The 21,065-nt window shown below is 40.7% G+C and overlaps 1 protein-coding gene across 1 annotated transcript in view; it reads right to left on the bottom strand.

Moving 5' to 3' along the window:
• TYRO3 (TYRO3 protein tyrosine kinase) overlaps positions 1–21,065 on the bottom strand; it is a 926,976-nt gene that overhangs the window by 373,257 nt on the left and 532,654 nt on the right. Inside the window, exon 10 of the mRNA XM_063440254.1 lies at positions 18,426–18,555. Within this exon, the coding sequence (XP_063296324.1) occupies positions 18,426–18,555 (130 nt within the window). The remainder of the gene's footprint in view (positions 1–18,425; positions 18,556–21,065) is intronic.

Raw genomic sequence — 21,065 nt, forward strand, 5'->3', positions numbered from 1 at the left:
AGGATAGGCACAAGACAAGGGGAGAGAGATCTGATGAGGTGAGATGGGACTGGATCAAGTAGGCAAGTGGTGGGGCGAGAGGAATGGAGAAGTGCAGCCACCTCTCTTTCAGTAGCTGGGGAGAAAGTCTGAAGGGTAGGGAAAGCATGATTTATGTGTGGTTGAGAAAGAGAACGGCAAGGAGGGGAGAATTGTTTCCTTAGCTGTTCAATCTTGTCAGTAAAGTAATATGCAAAGCTATCAGCTGTAAGGTTAGTTTGGGGGGTGGCCACAGCAGGGCGGAGAAGAGAATTAAAAGTGTCAAAGAGACGTCTGGGATTGCGGGAGCATGAACTAATGATAGAGGAAAAGTAGGACTGTTTGGCGAGGGCAAGGGCTGCGCTGTACGAAAGCAACATGAATCTATAATGAAGATAGTCTGCCTGGGTGCGGGACTTCCTCCAGGTATATTTTTGTCTATGTAGTGTAAAACTGTGGGAGGAGTTAGGGTGGCAAATTTGGCTATAATAATAATATATATGTGAGATAACAGTGAGTGGTCTTGCTATGCAAGAACACTTAATAATAATAATATATATGTGAGATAACATTAACCCCTTCAGGACGGAGTCAATAGTGCACGTTCTGATCAAAACAAAACGTAAACAAAAACTGGAATTTGCGCTATGTGTCTGTTCACCCGTAGTTCCCCTCTTTCAAATTATATGCACCCACACTTATTATATATCATTTTGTTCAGGAGAAACAGGGCTTTAATCTATCATTAACTATTCATATATGGAACATCATTTATTATGAATAAAAGTAAAAAAAATGTGAGAAAATAAGATTTTTTTTTAAATTTGCATTTCCGTCTGACATTTTAACTGTGAATGTCATAATACTGTTAGGTTTTACTGCAAAAAAAATGCACATATTTGTAATCAGCGATGTCTCACGAGTACAACAGTACCCCCCATTAACAGGTTTTATGTTGTTTTGGAAAGTTACAGGGTCAAATATAGAACATTACATTTTCAAATTGAAATTTGCCAGATTGGTAATGTTACCTTTGAGACGGTGTGGTAGCCCAGGAATGAGAATTACCCCCATAATGGCATACCATTTGAAAAAGTAGACAAGCCAAGGTATTGAAAGTGGGGTATGTTTAGTCTTTTTTAGTAGCCACTTAGTCACAAACACTGGCCAAAGTTAGCGTTCATATTTGTTTTTGTGTGAAAAAAGCAAAAAACGAATATTTGGCCAGTGTTTGTGACTAAGTGGCTACTAAGAAAGACTGGACATACCCCACTTGCAATACCGTGGGTTGTCTACTTTTGCAAATGGTATGCCATCATGGGAGTAATTCTCATTCCTGGGCTACCATACGCTCTCAAAGGCAACATAACCAATCTGGCAAATTTCAATGTGAAAAAAATGAAATGCAAGCCTTATATGTGACTCTCTAACGTTCCAAAACACCATAAAACCTGTACATGGGGGGTACTGTTATTCTCGGGAGACTTCACTAAACACAAATATTAGTGTTTTAAAACAGTAAAACATATTACAACAATAATATAGACCATAAAAGTGCAGTTCGCTTGTAAAAAATGCAAAAAACGTCACTTTTACTTAAAATATCATCGTTGTAATACAATTTACCAGTTTGAAACACGAATATTTGAGTTCAGCGAAGTCTCCCGGGTAAAACAGTACCCCCTATGTACAGGTTTTATGGTGTCTTGGAGAGTTACAGGGTCAAATATAGTGCTTGCAAATTAAATTCTCTGCACTTTCTCCCTGTGTTGTCATGCATGTCAATCAAATTTTAATTAATCAAATCACATAATTACGTTAAAAGATTATTTAAATATACATGTAGAATTTTAATATATATGCATTTATAGGTATTTAAATTCTACGTGTATACTGATGTAATCTTTTATGTAATTATATGTATTTATCTATATATATATATTTGCGGTTATTTGCATTTTATATATAGATAGATATATATAGAATGTCATTCTAAGTGTATTTTGTTACCGATATATATATATTAATAACAAAATACAGTTAGAATGAAATTACATATGCATATATAATTTATATAAAATTTTGTTTCAATATTTTATTTATTTATTTTATTATTTAATTTATTTATTATTTTAATTATACGTATTTATATATAATATATATATGTACATCTATTATATATATAATATATATACATATTATATATATGTAATGTCATTCTAAGTGTATTTTAATATTAATATATATACTTATATTAATATTAAAATACACTTTGTATGACGTTACATATATATAATATGTATATATATTATATATATAATATATATACATATTATATATATATAAAAATGCATTTATTTTATTTTTACACATGTCTAATTATTTTTTTTAATTCTTCCCACCAGCAGGGGGACTGTCTGATATTTCAAACAGTCCCCCTGCTGGCATATCCACAGCCAGCTATAGGGGGCCATGTGATCGCTCTTTGAGAGCGATCACATGGCCCCCGGGGGCCTCATTTGCCGTGGGAGGGCTGCCTGGGCTGTGAGGCAGTCCTCCCGAAGCGGATCGCGGCGGAGGTAAGTATAACTTACCTCCTGGGGCTGCAAGCCGTTACGGCGTGCTATGCCGTCATAACGGCGTTAAAGCCCACTTAACCCGTGACGGCATAGCACGCCGTAACGGCGTTAAGGGGTTAAGTGGTCTTGCTATGCAAGAACACTTAATAATATATATGTGAGATAACATTAAGTGGTCTTGCTATGCAACAACACTTAATAATAAATATGTGAGATAACATTAAGTGGTCTTGCTATGCAAGAATGTGGTGGAATCTCTGTAAAAATAAATTTAGTAGGCCGAGATTACCACGTGGTATGTGTACGTGCATATACTGGTGTATCGGTCGGTTGGTTGCACGTGGCAAAGATACAATCAGTAGTGTACGGAGCATGTGCGAGAATACAGGATGTAGTATTCCCCTCCTCCATTGTGCTGGGCAGAAGTTAGTTCTTGTTCGATTGATTGGGCAAGAGTATGTGTGGGTGGAGCTGATTATGGGTGGAGTTACATGCCTATATAAGGAACCTACACTATTGTTCGGGGCTCAGATCTTGTTGTATTTTGGTGACATTAGTCCCTCTGAGTCCCGGTCGGTAAATCGAATAAAGAATCTCTTCCTTCCTGAAGAGACCTGTGTCCATCTCTCTGTGCTTGGCTTCTGTCAGTTTCTCCGGTATCATTTGGTGCATTGGCCGGGAAGCTCATCGTTCAACGGTAGCTGAGAAGCAGAGGCATGAGACGGTCTATCTTTGCCCACGCTCTCTACGGCTGCACCCCTGAACTTCTGCGTCGACCTCCCTTCGTCTCGGCGCCACTGGTCTGTTGTCCAGGAGATCATCGGCTTCTACGTAGTAAGTGCTGGGGTGTCCCCGTCGAAGAGTGTGAACTCAGGTTCAGGAACGAGGAGGTAAGACGACCACTGTTTTAGACGGTGAACCCACTAGGGGTATTGGATACCGATTGTGCGGTAGGCCCATAAGGGGTTATTTGGAATCTGCCCCCTCCAGTGGAGGGAAGGAGTGAAGGCGCACCGCTCAATTAAACGCCCTGTAGTCAGCCCGTTTAATTTTGGTTTGGAGTCAGGCTGGGTTCTGGTGTAAATAGCACAAGCTGGACACCGGTGTCTTGTCTAGACTAGCGTTCTAGGGTGTATATTACGTTCGCTAGGTCGGAGGGACCGGGAGACTAAGCGGCGTCTGTGTTAATTCGGTCCGCTAGATCTCAACCTATCTTGGCTAAGTGGGAAGGCGTGTAAATTTGGAACCCACTAGATTTTTGATAGAGTAGATAGACTAAGAGGGTGCTGTTGTAAATTCCGCCCTCTAGTTTGCTATATGTGGTGCTAGGGCAGTGTGGCTAACCAAAACGTATGTAGATAGTTTTAGGTAGTCCATCAAGGTACTGGCCAATAGATTAGTTGGGAATTGTAAATGTGTTAAAGATTGTTGTAGTAGAGTATATATCTTGCTAGATAGCGTGAGCTCTGCCGTCTAGCGAGAGTGTGAATAGTGTGTAACTGTATTATAGCGCACGGTAGCATAACCATGTATAATTACTGATACTGTAAATAAGTACTAATAACTGTCGTCTATGTCGTATGTTTAACACCATAACCACTACTAATTGAACTGTGACTTTAAATTGTACTCTAACCAATGCTAAGCGTACTATAACTACTGTTTGTAAAGACGATGTTACTGGGGTATGTTATAGACGGGTAATTCAGATATAGGGAATTATAGCGTGGGTGACTGTATAGTTTCACCAAAGGGCACAGTATTAGTTACTTAGTGACTGGTGTAACAGCTGTGTGTGTACGGGAATTCCCTGAGTGTTTTGTTGTGTGCGTTTCGCTTAGTAACTGTACCACGTGGTGCTGTTGCCGAGGGAACGGGTGTGACCGTTGGAAGAGTGTTTGTTTAGTTTCTGTTGGAGACGACGCTTCATTGTTAGTATGGGTGCGTCAGATTCAACGGTTTTGGATCCCTTAGGATGTATGTTGAAAAACTTTAAAAAGGGATACACTGTATATGATTTGGGGGTAAAGATGTCTCCAACACGCCTGACTACTTTATGCAGTAGGGAATGGCCTACTTTGGTTGACGCATGGCCACCACGTGGCAGTTTGGATCCTAATCTGGTACAGCGTGTACACGTGGCTGTATCAGGTAGGCCTGAACTTTACGGGCAGTTTCCGTATATTGACTGTTGGAAGCAGGCCGTAAATGACTCACCAAAATGGATCCGGATATGACACGAGGAACAATGTCGCCTCATGGTGGCCAAAACTCGCTTGTCCACTAAGGCCGTAATCACGCCCATTTTGGACACGCCTCCTGAGTCTGAGATCCCCATGCCGCCCCCTTACTCCTCCTCCACCGGAAGAGGAAGAGGAGGTGCTGTTGGTAATGCTCCTCCCCTTGCCCCATTGTCCCCACCTACCCCCTCCTCTAGCTCAGAGCCCAGCCCTCTTGTTTGTTAGGGATGTCTATAACCCAACTAATGGAAATAGCAAATAAAGTATATATGAATAGGGAGACAGAGACAAAGAAGGAGGAAGAGTGTAAGATGCGTAGGAAAGCAGATATGCTAGCAGTAGCTATCGCAGGCGTAGATAGGATGGAAAAGGAAGTGTATAGGGGAACGGATGAAGGCGAGAGTAAATGGAATGGGGAACCTTTGAGTAGGAATCAATGCGCGTACTGTAGGGAAGAAGGGCATTGGAGGAGTGAGTGTCCGCGAAGGGAACAGTATGAGAGAGACAGACCTAGGGCAGGATATAGTAATTATAGAGGCAGAGCGAGAGGTAGAGGAGGTCCTGGAGGAAATAGTGGGAATAATAGAGGAAGTGTTAGTGGAGATAGGTACTATCCAGCAGAGCAGAGACCCCGCGATAGAGAGGATAGGGACTTTGTGGGGTTGGCTGACACAGTCATGGAGGACTATTGATACCGACCGGGCTCCATCCCCCCTTGGCCGAGCGGAGCCTATGGTCGATGTAGCAATAGGGGGAAAAAGGAGTGCTTTCATGATTGACACTGGTGCTGAACATTCGGTGGTGACTGACCTAGTTGCTCCTCCATCTGGAAGAACTATCACCGTAATAGGAGCAACTGGAAGGAGTGCTGCTAAACCGGTTCTTAAAAGTCGACTCTGTACATTGGGAGGCCACGTAGTGAAACATCAGTTCCTTTATATGCCTGAATGTCCAGTCCAACTGCTAGGACGTGATTTGTTGTCGAAATTACAAGCACAGATAACATTTCTACCTAATGGAACAACATCTTTAAAGTTCAATGGACCTTCAGGTATAATGACAATATCTGTACCAAAGGAAGAAGAGTGGCGACTTTATACAGTGTTGACTAGCCAAAACCCTAAGAGTGATGGATCCTTGTTCAATATACCAGGAGTGTGGGCAGAGAGCAACCCACCAGGACTTGCTCGCAATATTCCACCAATTCAAATCGAACTAAAACTTGGGGTCTATCCAGTGAGCTTAAGACAATATCACATCCCACAAAAGGCCAAGAAGAATATACAATCCTATTTGGATAAGTTCATAAGGTATGGTAACCTAAAATTCTGTACTTCCCCCTGGAACACCCCATTGTTGCCTGTTCAAAAGCCTGGTACAGATGAGTATCGCCCTGTGCAGGACTTGAGAGCAGTCAATGATGCGGTCGTAAGTATACACCCAGTTGTGCCCAATCCATATAACCTGCTTGCTTTAATTCCGGGCGGGGCTACCTATTTTACTGTTTTGGATCTCAAAGATGCCTTCTTTTGCCTTCGAATTGCTGCGGAAAGCCAGTGTATCTTTGCATTCCAATGGGAAAATGCTGTAACGGGCTCGAAACGCCAGATGACTTGGACAAGACTGCCCCAAGGGTTTAAAAATTCACCTACCCTATTTGGATCAGCTTTAAGTCAAGACTTACTGGATTTCAAGTCCATCCCAGGAGAGTGTGTACTATTACAATACGTAGATGATTTGTTGATAGCGGCAGTTACAAGAGAAATATGTCAGCAAGCAACACATGATTTACTACACATTCTTTGGAAGGCAGGATACAAGGTGTCCAGGAAGAAAGCTCAGTTGTGTCAGCCAACTGTCAAGTATCTGGGATTCCATATCTCTGAAGGTCAAAGGATAATGGGGCCAGAGAGAAAAGAAGCTGTATGCCAAATACAATACCCAAGAATAGAAGACAAGTGTGGGAATTCTTGGGGGCAGCAGGCTTCTGTAGGATATGGATTCCCAGTTATGCGATATTGGCGAAACCTCTTTATGCAGCTATAAAAGGTACAGAACACGATCCCTTCCTGTGGACCCCTGAACAGCAAAAGGCATTTGAAGATGTGAAGAAGGCTTTGATGAGTGCCCCAGCATTAGGTCTACCTGATCATACACGCCCATTCTACTTATATGTACACGAGCAAAGAAGAATGGCTGTGGGAGTATTGACACAGTACTTGGGATCATGGCAACGACCTGTTGCATATATGTCCAAACAACTGGATGCAGTGGCCAGTGGTCTTCCACCTTGTCTAAGAGCCGTATAGCTGCCGCCGCCCTGCTGGTAGCCGAAGCTGATAAACTCACTCTGGGTCAGGAACTCTATGTGCGAGTCCCGCACGCAGTACAAACGTTACTAGACTATAAAGGCAATCGTTGGTTTAGTAATAGCCGCATGACTAAGTATCAAGCTATGTTATGTGAAAACCCGAGAGTGCATCTAGAGACTGTTAATACCTTGAATCCAGCTACCCTTTTGCCACAACCTACTGAGAGTCAACATGATTGCCTGGAAGTGATGGATGAAGTGTTCTCAAGTAGACCGGACCTTCATGACTTTCCCATCCAGAACCCTGATGTCCAGTACTATACGGACGGCAGTAGTTATGTGAAAGAAGGGATTCACTATGCAGGATATGCAGTAACAACCATAGATAAGGTGATAGAAGCTCGGCCATTGTCAAAAGGAACATCAGCACAGAAGGCAGAACTAATCGCACTCACACGAGCGTTACAATTGGCTGAAGGTTTAAGGGTGAACATCTACATGGACTCCAAGTATGCGTTTTTAACCACTCATGCCCACGGAGCTTTGTATAAAGAAAGAGGACTACAAAACTCAGAGGGTAAAGAAATCAAGTACGCAGCTGAGATATTACAACTACTGGAAGCCGTGTGGGAACCGAAAGAAGTTGGTATCATACATTGTCGGGCGCATCTGAAAGGTGATGGTGATGTAACCAAAGGAAATCGGATGGCAGATAATGCAGCTAAGCGTGCCACTGAATCAGGAAAACAGGAGTATGTGGAACATATAGCCGCCCCACTGTCTCAATGGACTCCAGTTTATACAGCTCAAGAAGAAGAGTGGTTAAAGACTGAAGCTGGGAAGTACCTGGAGAATAATTGGTATCAGTTAGAAGATGGAAGAATAGTCATTCCAGCATCACTAGCTGTAGAAATTGTCCAGAATTATCATAACGGGACACATTCTGGAAGAGATAGTATGGAAGAATCTCTCAGGAAAATTTTTCTACATACCAAGATTGTCCAACTTGACTCAAGCCATTGTACGAAGATGTGTGATATGTGCCAAGAATAACGCAAGGCAAGGACCAGTGAAACCACCGGGAGTCCAGTATATGGGGGACTCCCTATGTCCGATCTTCAAATAGACTATACGGTAATGCCTAAATCCGGCGGACATCGCTACCTACTAGTAGTTGTGTGTACCTACTCAGGTTGGGTAGAAGCATGTCCTACTCGTACAGAGAAAGCAGGAGAAGTTGTGCGATTCCTGTTGCGAGAAATAATACCCCGATATGGACTACCATGTTCTATAGGATCGGATAATGGTCCAGCCTTTGTTCACCAGTGCCTACAACAACTGACTCATATGCTTGGTATTAAGTGGAAGCTTCATACGGCATATAGACCTCAGAGCTCTGGGAAAATGGAAAGGATGAATAGAACTATTAAGAACCAATTGGCAAAGATGTGTCAAGAGACTCAACTTAAGTGGAATGTTCTTTTGCCTATAGCTCTGTTGCGTATTCGTAGTACACCTACCAGAAGGATGGGTCTCTCACCTTTTGAAATCATGTATGGGTGTCCACCTCCCGTACTTGGTAACTTAAGGGGGGATTTGAGTCAGTTGGGAGAAGGAATTACCCGGCAGCAGGTTGTAGAGTTGGGTAAAACTATGGAGGAGGTACAGAAATGGGTAAAATATAGATTACCTGTGAATATTTATCCACCTGTTCATAGTTATCATCCAGGAGATCAAGTATGGATAAAAGAGTGGAACAGTGTACCGTTGGGGCCTAAGTGGAGGGGTCCTTATGTTGTTCTTTTTTCTACCCCTACAGCTATAAAGGTGGCTGAAGTGACTCCGCGGATTCATCACTCCAGGGTTAAGCCAGCAGCAGTAGATTCTTGGCAAGCTACACCAGATCCAGAGAATCCCTGCAAGATCCGGTTAAAGCGCACAACTCGGTCGGAGTGACGAGGAGATATCGGGATTTCAAGTGTAATTAAAGAGATCAGCAAGTAAGTGTTTTGACGGCCATAATAAAGCCTGACCACTTACCCACGTGACATAGCCAGAGTGTCTTGAAGGGACCTCTGTGAAGGGAAGAGAGGACCTGAAGAACTCCATTCCTTGCAGCCCTTACATCCTGGAAGCTGAGGTGCCATCGCACGGACGAAGAATAAGGATGAAGACGTCAGGAGAGATGCATTTAATAATGTATATATTTGTGTTTTTAATTATTCAGGAAGGTAGAGGTACCGACACACCTGGCTGTGAGGTTTGCATTAAGACTACTAAAACAGGTAATCATATTTCCCAGACCCTTATTTGGCATTCACAATATGAGTGTACAGGATATGTATCTAGGTGTAGATACTTAGGTATAGATTATAGTGTATGCCATCTAGGAGTAGGAGAACCTAAGTGCTTCAATCCAGAGTATCAACCCCGTACAATTTGGTTGACCCTTCGGAATGGAGACTCACAGGGGACCCTAATAAATAAGACAGTGCTAGAAACCGTACATTCTTCGGGTTTGATTTGATGCATGTAAGGCGATATCAAGTGGTAGAAAACCGTGGAATGTATGCGGGGATCTTAAATGGGAAAGAGCGTATGGGTCTAATGATAAGTATATTTGCCCCAGTAGTAAGAACAAGTACATAGATCCAAAATGCCCAAATAAGGATTATAATTATTGTCCATATTGGTCTTGTGTAGGGTGGGCAACTTGGGGACAGACAGTAGATAAGGATATGATTGTTACTAAGTTGCCTACCAAACCATATTGTAAGTCTATGGAGTGTAACCCAATCCATATACTTATTAATAATCCTGAACAATTTATAGATAGGTTTGGAAACTTATTTGGGTTCCAGATATATGGGACGGGTTTGGATCCTGGGGCAATATTATTTATAGGGATAGAGACCGATACCGTAGCATCCCAAACTCATCAGGTTTTCCATTCTTTTTATGAAGAGATGAGTGTAGAAAATAAGATCCCCCATAATGCTAAGAACCTGTTTATTGATCTAGCTGAGAGTATTGCTGGTAGTCTTAATGTGACCAACTGCTATGTGTGTGGAGGTACTAATATGGGAGACCAATGGCCTTGGGAAGCAAAGGAGGTAATGTATTCCGGTTCTGAGACAATTGAACAAATAATATCTTCTCAAGCCGATTATCAAATGAGTGTTAGAGGTAAATCTGAGTGGCCATTAAACCTCCATTATAGGTTATGTTTGCATAGCAAGGAAAGGAATAATGTTTAATACATCTGTAGGAGAATTGACTTGTCTAGGGCAAAAAGCTTATGATGATAATACAAAGAATACAACTTGGTGGTCGGCTTCAAATGTCTCAGAACCACCTAACCCGTTTGCAAGTTATACTAATTTAAAGGACGTGTGGTTTGATCTATCTATCTATTACATCTAGTTGGAAAGCCCCAGCAAATTTGTACTGGATCTGTGGTAAGAAAGCCTATTCGGAGTTACCACAGGACTGGGAAGGGGCATGTGTGTTAGGTATGCTCAAACCATCCTTCTTCTTGTTGCCTATTGAAACAGGAGAGACTTTGGGAGTTAAGGTATATGATGTGAATCATAGGAAGAAAAGGGGCCCCCTAGAGATAGGTACCTGGGAAGATAATGAATGGCCTCCCCAGCGTATTATAGATTATTATGGGCCAGCTACATGGGCAGAGGATGGTACTTTTGTATATAGAACCCCAATATATATGCTCAACCGTATTATAAGGTTACAGGCAGTGGTTGAGATAATTGCCAACGAGACATCGCAAGCGCTCAATCTCCTAGCGAAACATAATACTAGGATGAGGACAGCCGTTTACCAAAATAGATTAGCTTTGGATTACCTATTGGCAGTAGAGGGAGGTGTATGTGGGAAGTTTAACCTAAGCAATTGCTGTCTCCAAATAGATGATGAAGGGCAAGCAATAGCTGAGCTTACTAGCCATATGGTTAAACTAGCGCATGTGCCTACTCAGGTATGGAAAGGGTATAATCCAAGTAGTTGGTTTGGTAACTGGTATGAGCAGTTTGGAGGACTTAAGGCATTGGTAGGTGGAGTCATTCTAATCTTAATGCTGTGTCTTCTCCTACCATGTCTTATTCCTTTGGCAGTTAGGTCTGTGCAGAGCATCATAGAAAATATAGCAGAGAGAAAGGCTGCTGCACAAATAATGGCTATATATAGGTATGAGGCTCTAAATCAGGGAGAACTAGTACAGGAAGAGGAATGTTGAGGGATTCATGTCTTTAGGGAGTCGCAAAGTCTGGTCTGGGTATATGCAAACTATGGTTAAGTGATGCATCTGGAATTGTGAAAATATCAGAAGCATCAAAGGGGGGAATGTGGTGGAATCTCGGTAAAAATAAATTTAGTAGGCCGAGATTACCACGTGGTATGTGTACGTGCATATACTGGTGTATCAGTCGGTTGGTTGCACGTGGCAAAGATACAATCAGTAGTGTACGGAGCATGTGCGAGAATACAGGATGTAGTATTCCCCTCCTCCATTGTGCTGGGAAAGCCATGTGGTCAAACAGGAAGTTAGTTCTTGTTCGATTGATTGGGTAAGAGTATGTGTGGGTGGAGCTGATTATGGGTGGAGTTACATGCCTATATAAGGAACCTACACTATTGTTTGGGGCTCAGATCTTGTTGTATTTTGGTGACATTAGTCCCTCTGAGTCCCGGTCGGTGAATCGAATAAAGAATCTCTTCCTTCCTGAAGAAACCTGTGTCCATCTCTCTGTGCTTGGCTTCCGTCAGTTTCTCCGGTATCAAGAACACTTAATAATATATATGTGAGATAACATTAAGTGGTCTTGCTATGCAAGAACACTTAATAATAATAATAATAATATATATGTGAGATAACATTAAGTGGTCTTGCTATGCAAGAACACTTAATAATATATATGTGAGATAACATTAAGTGGTCTTGCTATGCAAGAACACTTAATAATAATAATAATATATATGTGAGATAACATTAAGAGGTCTTGCTATGCAAGAACACTTAGATATACAAATAAAACGGTAATTTACTTACAATCTTCAGAGCAAATCCCTGCTCTAGTTATCTCAGCATGGGTGGTATTATCTCCACCTAGGGATGCAGTAGAACCAGGTAGCAATCAGGATATAGAACAGGATACAATAAAAAGGTAACTATTTATTGTAGAAAACATAAAAAATACACTAGTATAATAATAGGGTACAAAAGTCCTCAAATGAGTCCCACTTGACGCGTTTTGCCTCTCCAGAGGCTTTATCAAAAGTGTGAAACAGTCCTGCAAGTATCCCATATATATAAATATCCAACTTGATTGAAGATCGCTACCTGATACTTCCTTTTTTCCGGTTTTGCTAAGCGTGCCGGAAGTGATGCGGCGAGGTGAAGGGTGAGTATAATCGGCGTGTCCATGTGTTCCACTATGGACGCACGTGTCATACCCGGAAATGACACGGCTTAATCCAATCCTTGGTGGTCATGTGTAATGTGCTGGAACGCACGTATCGTTAATAGAGGCGTACGTTGCGTTCCAAGCACAGGGACTTGGCAGATAACATATCTACAAACACAAAAACCATCAGTAAATCTGACAATGAGATTAAAACATATGCATAATTTAATGACTATATAAGTCAAGTGTGGCAAATATATTAACATATTGTATATAGGTATTTATTATTAGATGTAAGGAATAAACAGCCATGTCTTAAATGAAAACATCCCAAAAGTTATATCAGCAACAATAATAGGTGATCTTTAGTGCATAATATTTTAATATGAAATTAAATCAAATGAATGGACTTAATAGCCATTTTTGGGGAATCTAATACAATAGTAATCTGTAATAATTTGATATGGGATTAGATGAATGTACTTAGTAATCATTTTTTAAGATCTAATACAAAATGTATTAGAGTAGTATTATATGTATAATCCAAGGCACAACAATATTATAGTAAGGCCTTAGGAACACCTATAAGGTCGTTATAATTTAAATTCCTTAATTATGCATATGCCTATTGTCATATAAACTCAATAATTAGTAACTTCTGGATTATGCAACTATTAAGAAAACAGTCACATTCAGAATATTTATCCAAAGTGGATATAAGTATATTTAAAAAATGTATTGGTAAAAAATATAAAAGAGATATATAGCAAACATAAAGTAGTGCAGATAGATAAAAACAATCATAATATAAGGAGGGAGCTGGTAAAAATCGGGGGGAGACAGATAGCCTAAAAACTGGCTAAAAATAATGAATAATTGTAAAAGGGCTAAAAATTGTATATATAATAAATCAAAAATAGAGATTATAAAATATGTTAAAGGAGAAAAGAGGCAAAAATATATATAAATATTTATAAAACATTCAATAAGTCAAATTCGATATTAAGGCCATTAGAGTGTAGGGTGTCTAGATAGTACACCCATTTCATCTAAGTCTTCCCCTATTTGTTTTACCATATCTCCACCTCTCCAATGCTTGTCAATTGTGGCGAAACCCGTAAACGTGAGTAATTTGGGGTTATTACCATGTGTACAGAAATGTGAGGAAACAGAGTGGTTAGTGAAACCCTTCTCAATGTTTCTGCAATGTTCCGCTATCCTCACCTTAAGGGGTCTAATAGTTCTGCCAACATATTGGAGTCCGCAAGGCTATTCCAATAGGTAAATAAAATTGTTATTGTTGCACGTAATAACATTTTTGATACAATATGGCTTGCCTATATTGTTAGATTTAAAACCAGTTGTTAATTTAGGTGTTGGCTTTGTTTTTCTACATGCTATGCAGCAGTTACATTTGTAGAACACTTTTTTTTTTCAATCATAAAATTATTTAGTTTCTTAGCGGTTGCTTTAGTGTAGTTTTTTGTTATATGCATCTTTAAATTAGGGGCACTCCTAAAGATTACCTTTGGTTTATCAGGTATGACTTTACCTAAAATCTCATCCTCTTTTAAGAGGTGCCAGTGCTTAGTGGATTCTAAGTTGTTTATTTGTATTATTAAAATCCATTACAATAGAAAGTGTAAAATCATGTTTGCAATCTGTTTTCACTTTTTGTCCCTTCCTATTTACAGTTAGAGTTTGTTTGATGGTGTTTTCTACCTCAGTAGTATTATATCCCTTTTGGGTAAATCTTTCCTTTAAACTGTGTGCTTGTTTTTTAAAGATCGGGGTTTCAGAGCAGTTTCTTCTCAGTCTTAGCATCCAGCTTTTTGGTATGCTATTCAACCTTGCCTTATTGTGACAACTATTAGTCTTAATATAATTATTTACGTGCACATCTTTGAAGTGCGTTTTAGTATGAATCTTAGTGTCACTAATGTATATATCTAAATCAAGATATGTCACTGTAGTAGCACTCACATTTGACGTCAAAATAATACCTTCATTGTTGGTATTTAAGAAGGATACAAAGTCCTGTGCCGAGGAAATAGAACCCCTCCGTACAAATAAGAGATTGTCGGTGTATCTCACATAGGATACCAGGCTTCCCACCCAGTCATGCCCCCTCCAGACCGTGCAATCTTCCCAATCGGCCATATAGAGGTTGGCATAACTGGGTGCGAACCTGGTACCCATAGCTGTGCCAGTATTCTGTAGGTAAAAGCTATCTTTGGACCAAAATAAGTTATTTTTTAAGATAAGATCTATTCCTTCTATCACACAATCTATCTGGTCCTGAGGCATAGAGTCATATTTTTCTAGTATGGCCCTAAGTGCTTCACACCCTTTGTTGTGTTGAATAATAGTATATAGTGATTTGACATCACATGTCATCAGTAAGAAGTCTTTTTGCCATGTGATCACTTCCAATTTTTTTAGAAGATCAATGGTATCTTTTAAATAAGACTTAGTCTTGATGACATATGGCTGTAACATAATGTCAATATATTCAGAGAGATTAGAGAGTGGTGAACCTATGCCTGACACAATAGGGCGTCCCGGAGGGTTATTTCGATTTTTATGGATTTTTGGTAAGAAATATATTACTGTAATCTTTGGATGTGTTACAATACTAGATGCCCTTTCATCTAGTATTCCACAATCCTTTCCTTTATCTAGATAGATTTTTTTGTTTATTCTTAATGTCAGTCATATGATTACTGTTTAATTTAGTATAGGTGTAAGAGTCATTGAGTTGACTAAATGCCTCTGCTTCATATTTCTCACTGGATAAAATAACAAGGCCCCCACCTTTATCGGCGGGCTTTATCACTATTGATGAATCATTATAGAGGTCTTTCAGTGTTTGTCTATCTTTTTTTACTGATGTTAGGTCTATCTCCTGTATTGCTATTTAGGTTTCTTAAGTCTTTGCATACGTTTTTTTCAAAAATCTCCAGAGCGCTTGACTTGAGATAGGCTGGATAAAAAGTGTATTTGTTTTTCAAAAAACTTTTTTTTTTATAAATCGTATCATTCTCATTTATATCAATGTTCATATTATTAGATGCCTTCTTGCTCATATAGTAACGTTTTAATGTCGCATTCCTCACAAATGTATTGATATTAATATATGTCAAAAAGGGATCGTATTTTCTAGTAGGGGCAAATTAGAGACCTAATTTAACCCCTTAAGGACCAAACGTCTGGAATAAAATGGAATCATGACGTGTCACACATGTCATGTGTCCTTAAGGGGTTAAGGACATTTATTTGAGTATTATTAAGTGGTTTATCTGACAGGTTGAAGATGCCGGTAGGGGTATATTCTATATTTAGAATCTCTCTATCCTTCCTTTGTTGTTCTCTTCTGCCTGATCTTCTTACTCTAAGTCTCGTTTGCGGCTTTTGATGGGTGTGATTTTCGTACGCTTTTCTCTGTTTGTGGCAATTTCTAAAAAAGAGGTCTCCTCAAATGGGTCACAAAAGGAAATTGCATGGTATCTATTACTTTTTAAATCATCTATCAGTGAATTTGGTTTAACTTCTTCATGTCTGCGATGTGTTCTAGTGGTTACTCTTTCCCATGAGTTTTTCCTATCTCTGGGTTTGTGTTTAGGTGAATCAGGTATGTATGTAAATCTATGTGTTTTGGGTCTTACTATTAAGGGTGACTCGTCTATTTTGTGTTTGAGATTACGGTTTTTATTATGTTCCCCTTTGTTACCTATTTGATGTGAGGAGGCTGCATTTGTTTGAGTCTCAATAGGTCTCTAGTGGTCTCTCTTCATGATTGGTACGTGATTGATAGTCTCTATTATATTGCTCTGTAATGTTTCTTGGTGATCTGTGTTGGTATTGTGTCCTATTTCGGGGAGAATATTGTGTGTTATATCCTCTACTTTGTAATCTTCTAGATCTGAAATTATTTATATTAGTCATTGTGGTTGTGTTTCTTGTGAATACATCATCTTTTCTCCATCTCTTTTGGGTCTGTGTCTTTGTGTTATAAGTGCTTACTTGATTCTGTGCATAATCATACCTATCTCTGTTGTACTTGTTAATTTTAATTCTTTTAGTATCTATCTCTATTTTTTCTAAAAAAAAAATATTTTAAGAGTTGAGTTAAAATTTCAAAAGTTAAAAAAGTTGTTCCCTCGAGGCGTTTATCTTTTTATCCAAAGCGAGTTTTTCTGAGTGCCTATTTCTTTGTTTCTGTATTCTTCGATTCCCATATAGGCAGCCCTATACACAAATCAATATGACACTAGTTAGCAGCCCTCACTTATTTGTTGTGTTATAGAGAGCGCCTATTTCTTTCTGTTTCACCATTACATAGCAGCAAACAGATATTTGAAGCTGCTGGTGCCTCTGGAGTCCCACTGACAACAAGGTGTAGAGTCCTCCAGAGTCTTGCAACTGTGCATAAACCTTCTATTCGGCCACCACTAACCAATGCTCACAAGCAAAAATGGCTGCATTGGGCAGAAAAATACATGAAGACTAATTTTCAAACAGTCCTGCTCACTGATGAGTGCTGTGCAACCCTGGAGTTTCCAGATGGATGGAGTAGTGGATGGTTGGTGGACGGCCACCCTGTTCCAACAAGGCTGCGATGTCAGCAAGGCGGTGGTGGAGTCATGTTTTGGGCCAGAATCATTGGAAGAGAGCTGATCGGCCCCCGAAGGTGTAAAGATGACCTCTGCAAAGTATGTGGAGTTTCTGACTAACCACTTTCTTCCCTGGTACAGAAGGAAGAACTATGCTTTCCGTAATAAAATCATCTTCACGCATGACAATGCACCATCTCATGCTGCAAAGAATACCTCTGCATCAATGGCTGCTATGGGGATAAAAGGAGAGAAAGTCATGGTGTGGCCTCCATCCTCCCCCGACCTCAATACTATTGAGAACCTTTGGAGCATCCTCAAGCAAAAGATCTATGAGGGTGGGAGGCAGTTTACATCCAAACAGCAGCTCTGGGAGGCTATTCTGACATCTTGCAAACAAATTCAAGCAGAAACTGTCCAAAAACTCACAAGTTCAATGGATGCAAGACTTGTGAAGCTGCTATCAAATAAGGGGTCCTATGTTAAAATGTAACGTGGCCTGTTAAAATGTTTAAAAAGTTAAAATGTTGTTATAAGTTTGATTGAAATAGCTTTTGATTTCAGTAAATATGTTGCAAACACAACACATGACAATTTTCAGTTCTTTACAACCTATAAAGTGTTTTGAAACTCACTGTGCGTAATAATTTGGAACAGTGCATTGGAACAGTGCATTTTAAGTTCTTTCTGTTTAAAAGCAATAATGTTACGGTTCTCGGAAGTGACGGTTCCTATTTAAAAACCTTTAAGGATGCAAAAATATGGAATTACTATTTTTGTAGATTGTAGACATAATGCAAAAATGTACCGGGAAGCAAATCAGTAATGATGTGGAGCAGCAAGTAATGCACATTGAGTCCCAAATCTCTGACACATTTAAAGCAACTTTGGAATCACGAACTTCAACAAGGTCCTATTCTGGGTATATCCTTTACTAAATTTAAAACCAAAAGTTTGATGATATAGGTGTTCAAATGACAGAGCTTGTTGACACAAGGCTAGTCATCATCATAAAGCATGAATGCATGCATTTAAATTAATTGTACAACCAATACTGCTACTACAGTCCTTAAATTAACACTCCAATTACCATAACCAGTAGAACTTTCTGTAGTGCTTATAGTGCCAGGAGTGCTCTGGCCCATTGCCCCTCTAAGTAGTCAAGTGTTTAGGGGTTCCTTTAAATATACAGTATACAATGTTAATATATCACAGTTTTGTATCTCAAGAAAGAGGTGTCATACCCAAAGCGAGTTTCTTTTCTTCTTTTTCTAAGAAAGATGAGTGTCATGGCCACAACTGTAACTAAAGCAGTAAGGATGCCCAAAACCATCGGGACCCAGGACATTCTTGTGTGAGTTTGTCTTTGCTTACCTAAAGGAATAAAGCATAGTCAGTCAGTCTGGAATAGCAGGCTCACAAGAAGATAGACAGTAGACAGAAGTAGACAGTAAAGCTAATGACATTTTAACATACAGTGAAATGCAGTAAGAACAACAGGTCTAAAAACACCCCAATACCTGTTCACTCACACTCAATACAACAAACATATATACATCTAGGTCCATTGTAAGGCAATTTATTTTATTTTGCAAAGTCTATGGTTCAAGCAATCATTTATTGCCATTATTCAGATTAATAAAAAAAAAAGAGTCAAATGAAGTGCACTGCCCTTCAGAACTTGATGCTCAAGATAAGGTACTTTATGTAAATAGAAAATTCAACAGTTAATGCACATTTTCCAAATTCAGGATAACTTAAATATCTTTAATTAATTCTGGACAAACTATCAAAAGTTAAAAAAGGCAAAGTAATCAATTGTGGGGACACTAAATTTGTCCTTGATTATGATTTAGATACAACCAGCGAACAACTCTGTAGCTCGGATTGTAATTCCACTTCAAGGACTGCATTGACTTATTCAAAGTTGATTCATTTGTATGGGTTATTTGACTCATGGAGGGTGTCTCATTCTAGAGAGAAAGAGTTTAACTATTTTTCATCGGTGTTCAACATGTACTCCAGGATAGATAGACTCTTAGTTGACTAGCCGGCTTTGGACGCTGTTATTAAATCAGAAATATTACCAACTGACTGGTCCGATCATGCTCCAATCATTATGTACTTAAGAGAAACATACGCTATAATTCCTAACAAGATCATGGAAACTAGGAGATCACTTACTGCATGGACCAGAAAATATTAAATTAGCAGAAGTGGCTATTGAAAATTATTTTGCAATTAACACCACCACCGAACCTACATGCGAGACAATTTGGTATGATCATAAAGCAAACATAAGAGGCCACTTTCTGCAAAAGGCATCATATGTTAAAAAGAAAAGCATCTAATTATTTACTCACCTTAGAGAAGGAATATTACACTTTGCAGCAAGCCAATACATTCGGCCCATCTAAAAGTCTAGCACTAAGGATCAGGGCTGGTGTAAGGATTTTGCTGCCCTAGGCAAACACAATTTTGCTGCCCCATTTGCTCCACGCACTCATGCAGACTGACATACACTTACCCAAGCAGACTGAGACATTGCTCACCAGGTCCTCCTTAAAACACAGAGGTAGAGGCCCCACACATCCAACAGTTAAGTGGTCTGTGTCACGATTCGGGGAACCCAACACGCTAACATACACACAGACACACACACAGAAAGTGTGCAGTACCGGTCCTTAGAGTGGCCGGGCTAAGCACACACAGAATAGTCAGGAGACAAGCCGAGTAAGGGGAACCAGAAAACAGAATAACGAGAAACAAGCCGAGGTCAAAGGGTAGGAGAAAGTCACAAAGTCAGTATAACAAGCCAGAGAGTACGTAACCAGAAATCACACGTTCAGAATCAATACTATAAAGCAAAGACCACAACAGGGCAGGGAGGAACAGGAAAGGTAAGTATATAAACCAGAAGGTTAATTCTGATTGGCTAATTTCCAATCAGAATTAACAATCACACGTGGGAGATATCTAAACCTCCCACTGTGATTGAGGCACTGTGCCTTTAACGCCGGGTCAGGTGACTGACCCCGGCGTGTAACAAATTGGCCGGTCTCCCAGCGTGCAGCGTCATGCATGCTGCCACTGGGGGACCCGGAAGAAGACGCGGACGGCACCCGTGGCTGGGAGGATGCCGCCCGCCGAACACCTGGCAGGAAGGGGACCGTGGACGGCTGGAGGGTGAGTGCCGCGAGCGGACTGCAGCCTCCCCTTGCAGCCGCCCGCGGGGTCCTGACATTACCCCCCCCTCGAAGACCGCCCAGAGGGCGGGAAGCAGAAGGCTTCAAAGGAAACCGGGCATGAAAGGAGCGGATCAAAGAGGGAGCGTGCAGATCAGAGCACGAAACCCACGACCGGTCCTCAGGGCCGTACCCCTTCCAATCCACCAGATATTGCAGCCGACCCCTAGAAACGCGAGAGTCGAGAAGGGCAGCCACTTCGTACACATCACTGGGGACAGCGCGAGGGGAAACAGGCCGCCCGAGGGGACGAGAGAACCGGTTGCAAAGCAAGGGCTTCAAAAGCGAAACGTGAAACGTGTTCGGAATGCGCATGGAAGAGGGCAAGTCCAGGGAGTAGGAAACGGGGTTAACCCTACGTAACACCTTGTAGGGACCAAGGAACCTGGGAGCGAACTTCATCGAGGGAACCTTGAGGCGGAGGTTCCTAGAGGACAACCATACCCTATCACCCGGAACATAGGAAGGGGCCGCACCCCTATGGCGATCAGCAAACTTCTTCTGAGCAGCCGCTGAACGGGACAGCGCAACATGGACCTGATCCCACATCTTCCGCAAAGAGGCGAGGTGCTGGTCCAAAGCGGGCATGCCCTTGTCGGAGAACGCACCGGGAAGGACGGAAGGCCGAAACCCATAAGC

This window comes from Pelobates fuscus, chromosome 13 (genome assembly GCF_036172605.1).
Source record: "Pelobates fuscus isolate aPelFus1 chromosome 13, aPelFus1.pri, whole genome shotgun sequence".
Taxonomy (NCBI): Eukaryota; Metazoa; Chordata; class Amphibia; order Anura; family Pelobatidae; genus Pelobates; species Pelobates fuscus.